Here is a 20,410-nt window from a genome sequence, read left to right as displayed (position 1 = left end):
CCTTCGGGTTTTCTCTCTGACTGTGGGGAATGTAGAAATTAAGCATACATTTGGAACGAAAAAGAAAATAAAGTTGGTCTTCGCTCCTTAGCAGAAAAGAGAATATGATGCTGCTGCTATACAATGCTGGCATTGGTGTGTTCAATAGATCTTTGGGCCACCCACATGAACCTTTGTGGTAGCATGCCTTGGAAACCCTAACTCTTTTAGGGCGTAGACTTTTGGCAAGCATATAGGCACCCATTCATTGCATCTTTACCCAGCTCCCAGAGCTTTTTAATTCGATCCCCAACTTCGCCCCAAATCTCAGACCCAAACCTATTAGATGGAGCAGTTACAGCCATAGCCACACATTCCAGCCTGTGCTTGGGGAGGCTCTAGAGGAAGCAGGAGAGCAATAGACTACTTACAGCTCCAGCCATAAGTTGCCTGGCTGTCTTCCATGAATCCATAGCATTACAGACTGAATGCCTGGTGGCCCTCTACTTGTGGAGTTTGCCAGGTTGGACTCTGCATGAGAACAGTTACAAGAGTCACTGTTTCAACCACAGACAACTCCACAAGAGATTCAAGCACCTCTGCCAGAACGTGATCCTACAGTGTCTCGGACCACAAAAAACAAGGCAGCCCTTGATTCCATGTTCCTCTTCGGTGCACAATACCACTCAGCCAGGGCTCAGAGTACATTACATGGCAGTGGCAGTCAAGATAGCAGGGCAACATTGATGTTTTTAGGAGGGTCATGGCAAACAGCGCACCACCAAAATTATGAAACAGAAAACATCACTTATAGAAGAAAAGAGTTTTGCTCATGAAATAAAACAGAATTTGCAATGAAATACTGGGCTTCTGTGCAGATAAAAAAAATAGGTTTCCAGACTCTATCCAAATCCACATATAAGGTAAAAAAACACATACACTGTAACAATTAATTCCCAGTGCAGATGCAATACTCTATCCATCATAGTTTACTGCTAATCAACCAGTAGCTCATGAATGTGTGATGAATTGTATGTGAAAGCCACTTACAACCACCAATGGCCATAGGGGCTGACCATTTGACCCTCTGTTGGTATAGATTTTGTAAACCAGATAAATCGATTTCTAGCTCGTACTAAAATGGCCAAATACATATAGGACAAGGAATCAGCTATGCCAGTTCCACATGGATAGAACTGGGACATACTGATGGCCATTGCAATGAGCGAAGTAAAAGCAGATGAAGGAGTCACAAAATGTTACAGCTGCATTAAAGAAATGATCAAGAGAGGGATAAAAGAAAAACGTTGTGGATGTAAGCAGTTCAAAAGGAGAGTTTCTTTGTGTACCATTGATGGGGTGTAGATTTTCTTTTTTTGATCAGATCAGAGTAAATACTTTTATCGTGAGAATAAGAGCAACCACCACCTAATGAAAGGGAGGAAGGGAGCTTGCACAGCTGAATGAGACTTAACCAAGGAATATAACTAGAATAGAAACATCAAATAAAGGAGACATATTGAAAACGGTATAGTTAAGTGACTTTCCATCTCCACCCAGTCCTAATTATGTCAATGTACAGAAGAGAGATGGTTATCAAGCATACCTTAAACTGTTTGGGGGGTCTGGCATCATAAATCAGTGGTCTTTTCACTAAACGAAGATCATGGGTAGCAATAGTGGCAGTCGTCCTTTTCTCACACACGTCATCATGAAGTTTAGTCTAAGAGAAAAGTTTAAAAGGTGTTAGGGTAAAACAGTTTTATTATATCAAATCAAGTTAACTCAGACGCTTCTAATAGATCTTGTGGTTTGCTTTTATTTTCCTACAAATTGTGAAAACATGATGAGCCTGTCCGTGACAACACATGATATTAATTACAAACCAAGACCGAAAAAAATCTTTGCCACAAACAGTAGCTTGAGAGATCAGAAACAAACATTTCCAGCAATTAGGTATAAAGTAGCAACATATTTTAAAGTTATCAGTTTATAAAATTAGAACGATAATTTCAGTGACCCAATATTTGTTTTGTCAAATGATAAATGGGAGGGTTTCAATCACCCGTACTTTGTATTGCGTTATTTGGCAATAGTTCAGTTAAGTAGAGGAGTAGATGATTCTGTCCACTTTGTATTGTGATGGCATTTCTTAAACCAAGGTGTCATGCCATACGTAATCACCTGATGCAGACACTCCTTGCTCCCACACTTGTACTTGTTTTGCCAGATACCGTGTACACTCCGGGCTCACCATGTGTTACACCTTGCTGGCACGCCTTGCCGCAATAGGCTTTGTCCCAATTCCCAGGAATTTACCCATATGCCACACGCGATGCGCATTATTATCCCGCCACTGAGCATGCACTAGCAAATCCATAGCACACCCAGTTCGCGCATGCGCACACCAGACTCGCTACCGGCAAGGGAGTCTGTTTACTATTCCCCCCTCTCCAGGTGCCGGCACTTACGGGACACTATTTTAGATCACCGCAAACCTCAGCCGGGTTCCGGAGGTCGATGGCAGCAGTTCAGGTACACGGCAGGCTCTGACTGGAAATACCGTGAGTATGAGATTCACCCGACACGACTACCGGGTAAGCGCTTCTTCTCTCCCACAGGTTGTTTAACCCCCCTATTCTCCCTCCCCAGGGTCAATCCTCCCACTGCATCTCTCCAGGAAGGCAACGAAGCTAAAACGCTAGCGTGAGATACTTACTTACCCTTACGTCCTCATCACTTCATACAGTGTGTGTGATGCTCGTTTCTTAGCCTCACCACGCCAGATATCCTGCATAAACCACTAGCAGCAACACCATTGCTGCTACACTTTTGCCGTGCTATAGTCCCCCACCCACGGAGCACTTACTTCCGGCAATTATTTTCTGTGACCACTAAACAATTGCTAAATGACTCTCTACCCTGTATGTCCTGTTTTGTCACTTTATGTTATGTGTTCAGGTATGCATGGTGAGGGAATCCCCCTCGCACACTTAGAGCACCTTCGTGCGTGCAACACATAGTCTGTGCAACATTCACTTTAAAATATTTTTCATCACCACTCTTTGGTCCGGAGGAAAGCCAGCATTAATAAAGGCACTGGCTGAAACATGTCGACCTACACTGGATGTAGGTGGTCTTAACTTAACCACCACACATCCAACTGCCTTGTTTTTAACCGCCCTTGGAGGCCCAGTTATTAAACTTTCATTTACCCTCGGGTACTGGGACCACCAAGTAGCCGTTTTAATTCTCACTTTATCACTCACCTCACTGCACACTCAGTAAAATACCTGCTCCGCTGTAATCAGGCGTCGAAGCACACCCGGGACATGTTAGATGTCACTGGGTGGGCCCGATGATGAAGCATGCCACCAACTAGGTTGGTGGGTGAGGGCTTCATGAATACACCTACTAGGTGTCTGCTGTAAATACAGTTAAGAGTCCTTCAACGGACACATCAGGCTAGTCCCTTTTGATACTACATATAACTTCCAGGGGATTCGGACTAGCTTTCTAGTCCTCTCTCTCCCTCTTGATATGATAATTTCTTAAACCAAAACACGAATTCAAGGACACTATGGAACATTACATTTTGAAACCTCATTGAACGCTGTAGATATATGGCAAAGGCCCTCAATGTTATGTGGAAGGCTCCAGATGTGGAAGTGACTACGGGAGTAGAGCGTGGGTTATAAAGGGTAATTTTGAGTGTAATAGGTGAATGGTAAGGGTAAATCTTTAAAATGCATTTGTTGTCTTTTTTCTGTGTTTACTCTATAACCCTAACAAGAGAGAGCACTCTACATCAGTTTTATAGGCCCTCGTCTCATGTTATGATACGGGTAAATGTTGAGGCGAGAGTTACAATGCTATTATATGAATCAATCGCGAAGGGATGAATGATCTACATGAATCAGGGAGAAACGGAAGCATTAGAATATTAGAGAACATGATCGATACCAGCTACAATTGGCACTCTGACACCCCTCTGACATAACTGGTCAACGGAGTTCCCAACATTCAAGTGTTCTAATTTTCTTTACTGAAAACCTTAAACCGTAGAAAGAAATGTAGGTGATAAAGTTGCATTAATTCAGTTACGTCAAACTACTTCCTTACGTAGTTTCAGTAATCAGAAAACCTTAAGCACAAAACCTTCAATAACTACTCCATCATATGAAAATGACAAAAATGTTTATTCAACAGTCCACACATACACATTATTATGGGTGTCACATCTGTATGTGTGAAACCAAAACTCTTGAAACAGATAGCGGGTTAAAAAACAAATCACTATTTACCCCCATCCTCTAACCAGGGAACATGGTGGACTGTTTTTATAGAGCTGTCACTTCTGGCCTCTACAAACTGGAAGATAAACTCTTGACCAGGCCATTTAGACCTAAAGACAATCTCTCTATTGAAAAAAGAACTGTGCTCACACAACTCACCAAGTACTCTCACCTAACAATAAAGGAGGCGGATAAGGGAGGAAAAATTGTCCTGATGGACAATGAACTATACCTGGAGGAAATTAAGAGACAATTATCCGATGTAAAATCATATACTAAAATGTCGTTCAATCCAACATCCTCCACCAACAGCCTAATTGACAAAACTCTTAGATTCTGGCACAATGCAGGACTTCTATCCGACTTGGAATATAAATATATGTTCAACCCCACCCCTAGGGCGGCGTATATATACATACTCCCAAAGATCCACAAAAATATGACTAAGCCCCCCGAGAGACCCATCATCTCGGGGATAGTTGGACCTATCGAACATATATACGAGTATATAGATACCTTTCTCAAACCTATAGTAAGACAACTTCCTGCTTTTATAGAAGACACTAAGGATTTGCTCAATAAACTTGAACAATTTCCTTGGTCAGATGATTATACTCTGGTGACCCTTGATGTCAATGCTTTATATACAAGCACCCACTTGAAAGAGGGATGGAGGCATTGACGTTTTTCATGTCCAAGACGGGATGCCACGGTCTATGACCACTCTAGGATGCTACTGGAACTCACCAGACTCACACTTGAAAATAATCACTTCCAACATCGGTCTACCTGGTACAGACAACATTCAGGAGTTGCAATGGGGGCGACATTTTCACCATCCTTTGCTAACCTGTATATGGGTTACTACGAGTTATATCATATCTGGAGAGAATGCCCCATAGTTTGACTAATAACATCATATACTGGGGACGTTTTATCAATGATGTGCTACTCATTTGGAATGGCGACAATGTATCACTAACTGAGTTCGTACAACATCTCAACACAAATGACTATAACCTGTCTTTCACTTACAACTCTGACAAACAGAACATTGATTTTTTGGATGTCACACTATTTGTTAAAAATGGGGTACTAAAAACTAGACTATTTTCGCAAAACAACAGCTTGCAATTCGGTCTTGCACGCCACAAGTGCCCACCCTGAGACACAAATCCCGGCCATTCCCTTCGGTGAAATGACCCGGATAAGAAGAAATTGCAGCATAGAAACAGACTTCTCCAACGAGTTGACCCATCTCACTACTCGATTCGAGAGAAGGGGCTACAAATCCGAAATATTGAGAAAAGCATCTACCAGAATCAAGAGATGTAATCGTACTGACCTCTGAAAAGCTAACAAGAGGAAAAGGGATGACTAAGAATAGATGTATAGCTCTTATTACACAATATCACACACATAGTAATGAGTTATATCGCATCTTTCATAGACATTGGCATCTTCTCCAACTTGACCGTGATTTGGACCCATTTATTAAGAACAAACCTCAAATCACATACAGGAGGGGCCGGACATTAAGGAACATACTTAGTTCTTCTACCAGAAGCCCCTGTAGCGATACAATTGAGACCTGGCTACCCCCAAAACTGAAAGGCTTTTTCAGATGTACGATGTGCAATGTTTGCCAGTTTGCCTTGAATAAGACCACCACCTTTTGTTACAATACTAGGAAGAACCACCGTGTACAGGATTTTATCAACTGCAATACAAAATGTGTAGTCTATTGCATAGTGTGCCAGTACAACAGCATCTACATAGGCAGTATTATTAGACCGCTAAAGGAGCGTATTCAAGAGCATGTGAGGGCCATTCGGAATAACAACCCTAACTATCCATTAGCGGTCCATTATAATGCTGAACACAAGTTATCTGAAATGATTAACATTAAATTTCATGGCATTGCTATTCTGAGAAATGATCTCCGTGGTGGCGCCAAAACTCTAACACTAAGAAAACTTGAAGCTCAGTGGCTTATTGGATTAAGATCCGTTGAGCAGGGATTAAATACAGATAGGGAAATGCACTTATTCTTACAATATTAGCTTGTTTATTACCCTATGTATATGCCATAAATGTCTACATACTAACTGTTCATCTTATCTTATTGTTGATGTGCCCTACAAGCAACTGATTATTAGTACAATTAAGTGTACAGTCAATGAATCGTGATTGGTTGCTCTTTTTGTACACCAACTTAGCATCTATTGTTTATGTAAAATCCTTTTTGTAACCACTTCTCCTGTGAGATACAATAATGACCATATCTTAGATATCCAGTTCATCCATCCCTCTCTCTCCTTTTCGGACATGGTGAGTTACCAATGATGCAAAGTTGGGGGTAATTATTTACAACATATAAGATGATATTCATGTCGACAATCTCTATTGAAATTTTTTACTTATGAAAATATTTTGAATTTCTGTGTGCATGTCTTTCAATTCTCACTGCTATCTCTCTCTTATATCTATCGTTATTATCATTAATATGGTGATTTAATTGACACATACATTCCTTATTAATTGTTAGTTCAGAAACTGTTTCTCACTTTATAGTATTTATTTATACACCCATCGCTTCTTGTTTTTAATGTTCACTTTTTGGCATAGAATGGACAATACATGCAGATTGTGCATGTGCGATTATCTACTTATCAACCGACTATTCTTAACCAGCACTCTCTGTGAGTGTGTATTCCTTTTCGGGCGTTTTTTCAGCCTATGGTTCTAGTGATTTTGACCTAGAACATTCCTCTCTATTTATTCCTAATATTCGTTGGGCAGTGTGTTATTCTATTTGAACTATTCACGATTGCTCCAACTATTGTAATTTATATACTTTTCAATTCTTACACAAACTGTATTCTTGTCTCGACACAAGACTGCACTCCAACATCATGGGATTGCATTTCTCAGCCATCCTCATACTTTTAAGATGGCGGTCTGTGTATCATTATGGTTGCCAAAAATGTTTTTATTCCCATATCTTTGATACTCTTTCGCGTGGTCCATTCTCTATTTTTTTGCTTATCACGTGACCTCATTTTTGCTTCACGTGATTTTGCGTCGATCCAAGCTTTCACTACTCAAGCTGGCGTTTGATTACCAGCAATCTTGGTCACGTTATCATGAGGACACAGGATTCAACTCTTGGGTAAGCTTCACGCACTTCACGCGCTATTATTCCATGCGATTCCTCTATTGCTTTTTTAACAATCTGATTTTTGCCCTCGTTTATACAGGTTTGTTTTACTTTTCCAGTTTTCAGGATGTTTTACGTATATGTTTGAAGTGATTCCCCCCAGCTCCGACCACCAATTTTGGCTCATTATTGCACCTGACTGGCCACTTACTCGCACTTCGGGTATGCGCTTGTTAATTTACTTTTAGAGACCTTGTACCTGTGCTATATTATGCTCCATATTCACTGTTCCTAGAACTTTTTCTTAGGCATGTTTATATCTTTTTCTCCCTTTTAAATAGAGTATTAACCTTGCCAGGCTTAGCTCACTTGTCCCTCTGACGACTTCGCTATTCAGACGGGGTGAGTATTCTTGGGACATATACATCAGATTCCATTGTTAACCTCTAGGATATCTCTTTGTATATACCTTGTGACAGACTACTTCTCATGTGCCCTTTTGCATTATCCCTTCATTGCTCGTTATACTGCCTATACTCAATATGTTTTTCTGCATACATACTGCCTCTTCCCAATATATTTTTACGCAACATGTAATTACATGGAAGACTAGTTTGATATCCTCATTATATTCACCTCTAATTTTGGGGATTCCACTGAATTAACCCTTTCGATTCTCATGACGAGCTCAGCTCGTCATGAGGCACAGTTGAGCTGTGCTTATGACGAGCTGAGCTCGTCATGAAACCATAGAATTCAAGGAATTTTAGCACAGGAGGGGAAAAGTCACAGCAGCCAAGGTGATAAAATGACCACCGGTGAAGTTTTTTGACTTAGTGACCAAATATGTATGATGATTATTCACTAGTAGGACCTATGCGTTTTAACACCCGTTTGTCATATCTCTCCCATTCTTTCTTCGCTCACTTGTTGCATGCCTACTAATTGTATGATATTTCGTAACATTATCTGGCTACCTATATTTTAGGAGCGAGATTATTTCCAGTATCTATATTTAGATTTCAGGTTTCAACTGGCTTCTATTTATCGAGTTCCCTTACCTGACACCATTGGTACTTTTAACTACGTTTTTTCTCATATTTTTTGTTTCTTTAGTGTTTCACTGTTCACCTTACAGTGGCAACTACACTTTTCCTTTCTGGTGGACATCAGCTGGCCTTTTACTGTCATCCCACGGCGTATTTGAAATATTTTCTTCAACAATATTTTTCGCTTTGTTCACACAAACATTTGTTTTACTCTGGTGAGCTTTATTCATGTTTTTATTCTACCTAGTCCTTCTGCTATCACTGGATCCCAATTAGCACCAGATCCTAGTATCATGCCTTACTCCCTGCTGATTGTTTACCCATATATAATTATTGGTCATATTGCCACTTGGCTAGTCAACTATCGCCACTCTTAATTTGTTATTTTTTGCTGTCTCATTTCCAGTTTTTGGTGCCACCCTAGTTCGACAATTAGCTACCTTGACCATTGTTTGTTTTATCTGATTCACCGTTGTCTTTCAATTATATTTTTCCAGGTTCGGGACAAGTTATACCTTATATTATCATCAATGTTCCTGTTACACCATTCCACTCATCCATTTAGGTTAGATTCTATTTATCTTTCAACCTCGTGTAGCTTTACTTTGGTTTATGATTACTGGATCACTTCAACTAACGGATTAGGTCTTTACATCACAACTATCATGGTTGTCTCTTTCTAATCTCCCTTATTTTTTTCAACTTCAATATCTTTATTCTGTTAAGTTTCTCCTTATCCTATTCATCACACCCTTGGAATTTCCGTCACTTCGACACTGTCTTTCGCTCGAGATCACTCTGCATATGGGTTTGCTTTGCTTTGTTCTCCTCCCACAATCTTTTGCTTTACTTCACAGCCTCTGATAACTTTATATCCAATCCAATTTGTTCTTTGAGATTTTAATGTAGATAGCATTCGTGACATGATTGAATGTTTCTTATGGCTTCTGTCATAGATTGATTCATGTATTATCCTTTTTGTTCACAGCCTTGAGAAAGTCGTGGTACGGTCTGTGTACCGACGAAACACGTGTTGGCTGTTTCCTTTGATGCTTTTGAATAAATGGAATAACAGATACAAAAGGACTTTGGCTTTAATATCCTGTCTCAAAAAAATAATTTGTTTAAGATATGTGTGATGCTATTATTATCTGTGATATGTTACTTTTGTGACTAATACGTCAGAATATTGACACCATACATAGGATAGTGCTCACTTGACCCCCTTTCTGCATGAAACCAAATCTATGACTCGTTCTGAGAAAGTTGCAGCTTTAGTCAACCAAACGCCATACTAAAGGGTGAGCTGAACCTTTCTGAGCCCATTTAGGCCTGGCTCATTGTTCTCACTGAGAGGATAATATGGGCAAACTGTTTGGAAACAAGCTAATTGCTGTAAGGGAGTTTTTCTGTGGCTGCTATTCATTCTTTACATTTCACCAAGATACTTCTCAATCCAGTTGCTGGAGCAAAATTTCGAAGCAATTGTCGTCTTTATGAAACCCAGATCTCTTTCATATAAATCTTTTTTTTATCATTCTAAAACAAAAGACCTAGAGCCTCGTTATTTCCTCCAACCTCCAAAGACAGATAACTCAACCCCACTCTCTTTTCACGAACTTTTTCTTTGTCGCTTACATTCACCCCTCTTCTTTCGGTCACTATTGCTCTTTGTTTTCTCCATCTTCTTGGCTGACCTCCTACAGTTACTCTTCATACAAAGTTAATAAGGAAGGTTTTACTAAAAATTCCATATTTGGAGGTCTTATGATGAGATCTAGTAAATGCTATTACGCTCAACCATGTTTAATATTATGTCACCAAGAGAAATAACGAGAAATTTCACAATTTTGTTGTTTGCTTGATTATCACAGCAAGCTGAGCGGATTGAAGTAGTCACACATTGGATGCGCACAGATGTATATAATCACCTGCCGTCATTTCCAGTACTAACATTACAAGACCAGAGCTACGGGATCATTAAGGAGTTTAATGGTGTCTCAAGACTAAAGACAGAAAGCCGTCAATGCAAAGTTATAAACAAGCACAAAGTAACTTTCAGTCCTAGTTTCACCTTTTGATACTTCCTTCTCCAGCAATCGCTGCAAACTCTTTGCAGTTGAAGAACTACCTTCATTTTATATTACAAATAGTTAATTTTACTATTGAATTTATTGTATTGAACTGAATAATTACATTGATCTTCACACCCCTGATATGGCTGCAAGGTACTCCTGTCAACCTGTGCGGAAAGCACAGTTTAGGAGTTTGTTGGGTGTGGCTAGACATCTGCGGGTGAGGTTGGGAGAAGTGTATGAGGGTTGCAAATGTAAACACAGTGTGATGCAACTAAGCATTGACTGTACAACCACAAAATTGTTAGATGAATCCTGCAGGGATCAATATGATTGTACAGACATTTGCATCCCCAGCTAGGCCCTCTGGGTTACGAGGCATTGCTGAACTTCAAGGTCCATTTTTAGCCCCTTCCTGCACTCACTTCCTGTGTCCTACACCTGCCCAAGGATTGCGGAGCAGTGATGGATGCACTTCTGGGGACAACTGGTATGATCAGCAAAGTGATGCTACAGTAGCGCTTCAGTGGAATCTGTGCTCGGCCATACCAGCTTAAGCACGGTGCCTACATGCACTCACAGAAGATAGTAATTTTACAAAGCAGTCGGAAGGGTAAGTAGACGAGGTAATCAACCATCTCTTAGCTAGCGGCTTGTTTTCCCATTAAATTAAGGTTAAACCAATGTGTAAACACCTCCATTGGGCCATACTCAAATGGAATGTATGAGATATGGGGCTATGCTCAACTTGCATCCACTGAAGACCAAGTGAGTCGTACAGATTTTCCTCATTTTCTGATTAAGTGCTAGAGCTTGACTTAAAGGGATCTCCAAGTTATCCTTTACGCTGCCATTAATCAACCCAATAGCCACCAGTGAAAGGTAGGTGGAACACTTTAAAATTCTTAATTTGGTTCCTCCACATTAAAGATAACCAGTTCCCATATTCAAAAGCATGGCTAATAAATGTGTTCACATCCAGGAGGTACAAATGGGAATGGACAGTAGTGTTATCCTCTTTAGTGGTAGCATGATGTAGTCATTGGGCACAGTAGTGGCAGGACCTCCTGTTAGCAGTTCAGTGCACAAACAACTGCAGGCAATATAGCTTCAGACTGAAAATAAAAGGACCTTAACTAAAAGTAACAGCAACACCAAATGATAAAGGAGCATGGCACATGACATATAACAAACTGTAGAGATGTAGTTTAACCCCTTCCATGCTGGTGACGAACCCCAGCCGTCATGCACTACGGTGCTCGTGTGCTGATGACGGCTGGGGTTCGTCACGGCCCGCCCGTGTTCGTCCGGCGGCCGCACACGGGGGAAATCGCGGCCGCACGGAAGGGGTTAAGATATCAGTGTATGCATGAAAGCGGCAACCATGAAACTATGCATAAAATTGTGCCAAAAATGATTTACAATTCCAAGTATATTTTAGGATACACTGTAAGTGGTACTGAGCTTGTACAGTAATTATAAATAGTTAAAAACATGACAAACATATGTTCATAACGTATCTTTTTTTAAATCATTAATTCATGTCGAACATGAAAATATTTGTGTTATCGTTACAGATTCAGGAATTGCTGATTTATGTATTTGAAAGGTTCAACAGTCATTCATTTCACTGGGCCCAGTCCTTCAATTGATATATTCATTTCAATGAAAAGCAGAACTATTAATGTAGCTTTTACGGCAACCCAAGCGACAGCACAGAGCAAATCGCAAAGACTGACATTCTTGATTTGTTGACCACTAGCTCAGGGAGTGGGAGACAAGCTTTCTGCCAGTCAGTCAATTAACCAATCAAGAGGTATTTGTATAGCACTACTTGCCGACTGCAAGGGTATCCAGGTGCTTGCTGCCAGTCTCATTTAAAAAGCCGGGAATTGAGTCCCTTTTTGAAGACAGTGAGTGATGGTGCCATGCAGAGGTGTGGTGAGGGTGTTCCAAGCTTTGACGGCGAGATGGGTGAAAGATCTTCCTCTGGTGCGGATGCAACATATGTGGAGGTTTCTGAGAGGTGTGCGGAGCAGAGGTTTCTGGGCAGATGGTGGAAGTAGAGGTGGTGGTTAAGGTAGGTTGGTCATTGGTCATGGAGGGCTTTGAAGGCATGGGTCAGGAGTTGAAGAGGCATCTCTTCTGAACTGGAAGCCAGTGGAATTCCTTAAGGTGTTTGATGATGTGGGATCTTTTTGGCAGGTTGTGAATCAGTCTAGCCGCAGTGTTTTGGATTGATCGGAGTCTTTGCATAAGGTTGGCGGTGGTGCTTGCATTTAGTGCTTTGCCACAGTCTAGCCGGCTGGTGAGGAGGGGCTATGTTACTGTTTTCCTGGTGTTGATGGAGTAGCCACTTTAAGATCTTGCGGAGCATGAGAAGCAGGCTGAGGAGACATTGTTGACTTGTCGTTTCATGGATAATTCGCGGTTGAGGAGAATGCCGAGGCTGCGGGCATGGTCTTTGGGCATGGGGCCGGGTCCGAGTTCTGACAGCCACCAGGAATCGTTCCAGAGGGCGGTCTGTTTGCCGAAGATGAGGACTTCAGTCTTGTCTGAGTTGAGATTTAGGCAGTTTTCCCGCACCCAGGTTGAGACGCTTTTCAGGCAGTTGGGGAAGTTAGTCTTGGTTGTGGTGTGGTTTGCGGAGAGTGATAGGATGAGCTGGGTATCGTCGGTGTAGGAGATGATGCCAATGTCATACGATCTGACGATGTCTGTGAGTGGCGATATATAGATCTTGAAGAGTGAGGGACTGGGGGATGAGCCGTGGGGAACGCCGCATATGTTGTACTATGCTTGTGATGTAAAGGGAAGTAGTCATATTTTCTGAGTGCAGCCCGTGAGAAAAGATGCCACCCAACTGAGTGCGTTGTCTGTGATGTTTACCTGGTGTGGTCGTTCAATGAGTGCGGTGGAAGACGGTGTTGAAAGCTGCGGAGAGGTCAAGTAGGATCAGGGCGGTTGATTCTCCTCTGTAAAGAAGGGTGAGAATGTCGTCTGTTGCAGCAATCAGAGCAGTCGCAGTGCTGTGGTTGGCTCTGAAACATGATTGTGAAGGGGTCCAGTAAGTTGTTCTTCTCCGGGTGTTCAGTGGGTTGGAGGTCGATGGTCTTCCCCAGGACTTTGGCGGGGAACAGGAGTAATAAGATGAGCCAGTGGTTCTGGAGATCACTGCGGTTAGCTGAGGACTTCTTGAGGAGAGGTCTGACTTCGGCGTGTTTCCAGGTGTCGGGGAAAGTGGCAGTGGTTATCGAGACATTGAGGATGGTGGTAAGTTGGTGGCCGATCTTGTTTTTTCGAGGTTGAAGAGTTGGTGGGGGCAGGTGGTCAAGTGAGCGCTCCTGAGTGGATCGTGGTTATCAGGGTGGAAGTGTGCGGTGTGGTGAGTTGTTTCCAGGCTGTGAGTCAGTGTTCATTGGTGGCGGGTCGGTGGGTGGTTGAGGAGGTTGGAGGGTGGGGGGCTGAGGATTTTGTAAATAGTTGCTATTTTGTTGCGGAAGCGGTCGGCGAGTGCATAGAATAGTTCCTGGGAGGCGGGGAAGGCCTTTTCAGTGTCTCATAGGTTGGTGAACTCTCTGGCAATGGTGATGAGTTGGTTGGTGCTTGTGTCGATCCAGCAAGTTAGTGCTTCTTTTTCAGCAGCTTTGATCAGTCAGTGACAGTCGCTGAGGACCGATTTAAAAATGGCTGGTCCGTGGGAGATCCACTGGTGCGCCATCTTCTTTCCTGTTGCTTGCACCAGCACATTGACAAGCGGAGTTCTGGGGTGTGCCAACTGACTCGTTTGTACGTCTCAGATTTAGTAGGTCCAGTGGGGGTTACTTGGTCGGTGGCAATGGTGAAACAGTCATTAAAATTCTGAGCTGCTTGGTTGACGATGGTGGTGTATTTGGACTAGGGTGGTGCTGACAGCGTCATTCCATTGTTGCTGGGTGATCCTCGACAAGCAGCGAAAGGGGGTGCTGTGTCTATTGGGGTGGGGTGCAGTGGGGTGGGTGTGGGTAGTTAGTCAGAGGCAGAGTAAAGGGCATGAAAGACTGAAGTGGATTATGGACACTGTGATGAGACTTTACTGAAAGCGAACTGCAAACGTTTTAGTGTGAACTGCCAGAAAGAAAAGTGCTCCTCTATGTGAAAGCAGTCAAGACGGACTGTAAAGAAAGCTAGACAACTAACCATGAACACGAGTGAAAGAAAAGCATGCTCTTAAAATTATTTTTTAGGTTTCGCCTGGCGTCCGCTGCGCAGCAGCGTTCGCGCAAGCTAAATCTTATGACAGAACAGTACGGGGGGCTTTGTCCCGCCTGCTCTTCCATTGGCTAGCTCCATAAATGGAGGCTAGCCATTGGAAGAGAGATCTGTCCGTCATTGCCGGAGCAGATTCGTGGGCGTTCCGGCGATTTTTTCGCCCCTTTGCGATCGTCATTGCGGCGGTGGGCGGTTGTTTATTTATTTATTTTTTCGGCAATGCGCCCGCCATTTTTTCGTGGAGCTGGGGCGGGCGGGTGGAACTCCATGGAAGTGGTCATTCCTGCATTTCCACTGCCTACCCTGGGTCAGGATTTCCATCAGAAATCAGGGACTTTCCATCAGCGCTCAATTATGGACCAGCTTTTTGATATGAACGACAGACCGCCGTTTTTACACCAGCCGAGCAGCGCGCGCGACAGAAACATTCAATGGAGCTTCTGGTGTAGGTACTTCTAAGAAGTGCCAGTCCCGCATACACACCATGTCTCTCTGTCTGGTTGGTTCCTGTATGATTATTTGGTTTGATTCGTCTGTGACAACTGGACAAGTCCTACATTTTTGCGAGAAAACATGTAATTGCTTGGTAAGCACCTTCACATGGAAGTCAATTAACATGTCATAGTGCCCGGCAGAGGAGCAGATAAACACGCACGATATTTTGAGACCACTGCCCTATTTGCAATGCCTTGCGAACAGCTGCGTTCTTTTGACAGAAAAAGCTTTAGCCGGAACCCTTGGTCCCGAATGTAAGGCCGCGCTTGTGTCGGTGTTGTTTATTCATTCACTCATTCCTGTGCACGGCCGTCGGCCATTATAGTGAAGCTGCATAAAGAGCCTGTCTAGTACTTTCTATGCGGTGAATATGGCCATCCGCATCTTATGTTCTTGGGTTCCTCTTTAACATTGAATACATCCACAAGATGATATTTAAAGATAGCACTGAATTCACTTTTTTTTTTTGCTAGGGAGATAGACACTTCCTTCCAAAACATGGCTAGAGGGATGTGTTCTTCAAATATTCAACAGGAGGCCGCCTCGCTGAAACTGTCAAATGTTCTCGATTTAAATTTTTTTACATGTCGTTTTCATGTATTTTGACCTGTGGCTGCCACACATTTTTTTTAAAAACGCAGTTTGAAACAAATTGTATTGACAAGGGGTAACTTTACACATACAAAGAACAACCGGGCTTTACACCAAGGGCTGAATGATGACTTTTGCAAATTACCCGTCCTTAATTTGCAAACTTTCTTATGTCAAAGAAACAGGGGACTAGAAACCTGGTATTACCTAAAACAAGTTGGGCGTGTGTGGAGTGTTATGAAACACTGGCGGAGCGCAAAATAACAAGTTTGGGGTAGAGCGCGAGCTGGGTGTGAGGTATGCTGGTCCGTGGAGGGAAGGAGGGGTAGGAAGAGCCTCTGTGGGGTGGCTGTCATTAGGAGAGCACAGGGTGTGCCCACCTCATCTAACGAGGCCTTTAGTGCCGGCTCTCTCGGCCCACACCCTCAAAGAGATCAGAGGGCTGTGGCCTGCAGCCGATCACAAAGGTGGCACAGAAAGGGCCAGGGGGGATGCTAGAGCCCTCCCGGCCAGAGCGTCTCTAGCAAGCTGGGGCTGCTCCCCATGACAAAGGTGGTGCAGACTCGGGTGAGGGGGGACACGGCCCCCTTCCGGACAATGTGTCTCCAGTGAGCCCGGGACTACTCCGCATCACAAAGGTGGAGCAGACTCGAAGGGGACAGGGCACTGGGCTGCTCCCCCGCCCCCACAATGAGTCTGCAGAGTAAGATTGGGGCCTGCTCCCCATCAGAAAAGCTTTAGAGGGAGGAGCTACGACAGCAAGCAAGATGCCGCATAGTCTCCTGGCTCCGCTGACCTCCTTCTTTTGCTCGGAGATCCTGTCATCTATCCTGATTTCCCGCCCCATATCCGTGTATATGAACTAATCTGCAGTCCGATGGAGCGATCCCGAGATTTTTCCGACATTGTGGAGTGGAGTAATGTCGAGGTTTGATTTGAGGCCTAACCCAGTCTGGAAGCCGGGGTCTCGAGTGCTGGTCCAGCCGGGCCCTAGTTGAACAACAGCGGACCGGTGAGGGCGGCAGGGTCCGGTCCATGGAACTTTCGACATCTTTTGGATTGCTTTGCTGCCTATCTGCTGCCTGGTCCCGTATCGGAGGTGAGGAGACGAGTGACGCCCGAGGCGGTGTGGCGGGGGTCCCTGACGCGGAGGCCTAGCGTTTGCATCGCCGGTGCCTTTGGGTTGGAGACTTGGCGCGCACTAACGCAAGTTGACGATCTGTCCCTCATGGTTCATTCCTGCTCCGACTAGTCTTCCCCCAGGGAGGGGACTCTCCGTGGGGATCAGTATGTCGGATGTTATGCGGAACCCGGCGGAGCGGGCTAAGTGCGGCCGGTCATTGTGGTCAGTGCTGGCAGCCCTCGAGGCACTTCAGGTGACTATGGAGGCCCAGGTCTGGAATCTGATGTCGGCAGCGGATGGAATTAGAGGGTCGGGGCCAGACCCTGACTCGTTGCCCGGGACCCGGCGGCCAACTCAACTTCCGACAGACACCCCAGCGGTGCATTCAGACTCGGTGCTTGGAGCTGTGCCTGCCCCTACAGAAGTGGAACTGATCGAGCATGCTGAGATCGGCGTTTCAACTATATGGTAGGAATCTTTAGTTTCGCAGCCGGCGGAACATTTAACTGCTGTTCCCATTCTGGAAACTTTTGGTCGGAACTGTGAAATGTGTTGGATTGTGTTGCGCCCCCTTCCCAGCTGGTGCATCAAGATGGCGGATGGGACAGTGTCTGGCCTTGGAGTCGGGGAGGGGCATCGTTGGAACTGGCCGTCTACTTTGGGATTTGCCATCCTTTCTCCATCTAACAGACCGTATTTCGGCAACTTCTGTGTATATTTTGACAATTTGACGATGGGGCTCTACTTATCGGAGGGAATCAGCAAATTTGATCGACGGGGCCAAGGCTGAGACTGTTGTTTGGGATTTCCCACTATGGTTTCATCGGTAACGGGATTGCTTTACTAGATCAACGGAGACCGGGCGGGGTTTATAGTTTCCTCCGGTGTACTTTTCTATTGTGTTCTGCTCGATTGTGTCAGCTTTGTGGGGGATTCTTTGTTAAGGCGGTGGGGAGAGACCGGGAATGCGTACGATAAAGCCCTCCTCCATTTCTACTTTTAGGGTAAGGGTTTAGTTCTTTCTTTCTCTTTGTTCTTCCTATATTTCGGGTTTCAGTTATTTGGGGCGACAGACACGCTGCTAGGGGGGTAGGCCGTAGTCATTTGCAGGGGTGTAGGGTGGGGGGTTGGGGGAGGGGAATTTTGTTTTTCCTTATTGTTTCTATGGCCTTTTTTCTCTTTCGTATCCTTCCTTTTCTTTTTCTTTCACTTCTTCCTTTTTCGGGTCAGCTTAGTGGGTCCACTCTTCTGTCAATTATTGACTTTTTTATCTGTGCCTATACTTTTCACGGTATTTCAGTATCATAGGGCGGGCGCTTACCTGGTGCGAACTGTGATAGTATGCTTGTTTATCCTGAATTGTATGCCTTAGCGCCACTGTTTTAAATGAGATCAATCTAATTGTGGAAATCCTACTATTTTGCCCGCCCTTTATGCGACTTTGTAATATTGTATGGCACCTGATCCTTCTATTTTTTATATTGTAAAATGGAGCCTTTAGAATCCTGTCAATCGCCTGGTATGCTCTATAGCCAGTTTTAATTGAAGTTGTGGTACATTCGCTTCCCAGGCGGCCGAGTCTTGTCCTAACTGACTTGCTGTGATGAAACTGATTAGCGGCCGGCCCTGGTGGTTGTAGGCCCATATTTGTAACTGGTTGAAGTGTCAATAAAGGTTTTCCAAAAAAAAAAAAGCTTTAGAAACCAACTCCCGCCGAGGTGAAGCCTCGGAGTGTCCACTCCTGGGATATGGCTGGGATGGGGGATCTAGCTCGGTGGTGGATGCGCACTCATGGTAACCTGTGCTTCCCACAGCACAACTGTTTCTACGAACGTGTCACCTTCACTAAAGCCTGTTCTCCCCGATATACTGACAGGTCCCTGGAACCAGCTGCACGGACAGACAAATAGAAGCAGCTTGGATACATACATATATGCACTATCTGCTACGCATAGGGACAAATCAGCTAGACACGGAGAAATACCTCAAAGTGATGTTACACCTATGTGCGCATCCCTGCAGCTCCGCTAATCAGTAGAAAAATACCGTCACATACAGACAAATACGTTTAAGCCACGGTACAGATAGCGTCACTACCTGCAAGGTCTGCTGTGCCCACAGATGATTACCGGTCACAGACGGTCACGCGCAGGGTCTACACATAGCATCGATGAACGGGCGCGCACGAACTGGCCCGCTCCGCTGCACGTGGGGGCAAATACAAACATGTGCTACACATATGGACGGATGCTCCACACTGGGACAAACCCCTATAAGCTTCACATAAGAAACGACTGCAAGATCCGCTACACACATGAACGGCAACTCTCTGCTGCACTTGAAGTTTAGCAACTATCACACAGCATTATAGAAGAGGGGATACAGCAAGATCTGTCACGAGAGTGCTGCATCCCACAGCGAGGTTTAAACAGGGATCTCTGCCTATAGGGTCCCCCTGGGCTCTTTAGGGAGAGCAACGAGCGGCGCCAGCATGTGAGAGCCCTGGCTGTGCCAAGCGGAGGGTGTGTCTGTGTGTGTGTGTGTGTGTGTGTGTGTACACAACCATTAGTCCGTTTGTGTGCAAAATGTAGGTGTGTCAGTGTGTGGGAAGTTGTGGGTGCTTGCATGAACGTGCCGGTGTGCAAGTATGGGTGTGTGCACAAGTGTCAGCGTGTGATTAAGTGGTGGGTGTGAGTGTCCCCTGTGCGCAAGTTGTGAGTGTGTCCGTAAGTTGTGTGTCGGCATGCGTGTAAGCATGAGTCAGTGTGTGCAAAAGTTATGTTGTGTGTTTGTGTCAGCGTGTGTGCAAGTTGTGCATGAGTGTCAGTGTGTGTGTAAGCATGAGTCAGCATGTGTGCAAGGTGTGGTGTGTGTGTGCCAGCCTGCTGCGCTGTGTGTCTCTGGGCCTCGGCAGACCCCGGCAGTTCCCCAGTCCAGGCAAGGAATGAGCTCTCCTCCCATATCCTCAGCCAACCTCCTGCGTCACTCCCTCCCACTCCCTCCTCCTGCAGCCTCTCCCACCCCAGGGACAGCGGCCCTCCCCTGGCCCATCCACAAGCCCGCCCCACAACATCACCCAGCCTCCCCCGTCACTGCTCCCCACCAATATCAACAGCACTAACTAGAACAATACGGTACAGTGCATTTAATTCTTCGCAATACTAGTGTGCGAGAGACAGCAGTGTGAGAGACCTTTTTATTTATGTTTTGGTTTTTGAAACATAAATAAAACGCATTGTTATTTGCAATGTCAATAGCACAAACTCGCGTAAATACGTGACCTATTGTATTGCAAATGCAATAGGTCTGGCATTTGGGAGAGATTAAGCTATTGCAATTGTAAATGACAATGCCATTTATATTTCTGTTTTCAAAACCAACACATAAATAAA

At 44.3% G+C, this 20,410-nt stretch overlaps 1 protein-coding gene across 1 annotated transcript in view; it reads right to left on the bottom strand.

The window, feature by feature from the left end:
• Positions 1-20,410, bottom strand: part of LRRC47 (leucine rich repeat containing 47) — a 218,038-nt gene that overhangs the window by 139,794 nt on the left and 57,834 nt on the right. Inside the window, exon 3 of the mRNA XM_086921740.1 lies at positions 1,586-1,702. Within this exon, the coding sequence (XP_086777866.1) occupies positions 1,586-1,702 (117 nt within the window). The remainder of the gene's footprint in view (positions 1-1,585; positions 1,703-20,410) is intronic.

This window comes from Lissotriton vulgaris, chromosome 5 (genome assembly GCF_964263255.1).
Source record: "Lissotriton vulgaris chromosome 5, aLisVul1.2, whole genome shotgun sequence".
Classification (NCBI taxonomy): domain Eukaryota; kingdom Metazoa; phylum Chordata; class Amphibia; order Caudata; family Salamandridae; genus Lissotriton; species Lissotriton vulgaris.
This window is presented reverse-complemented; position numbering and strand designations above follow the sequence as displayed.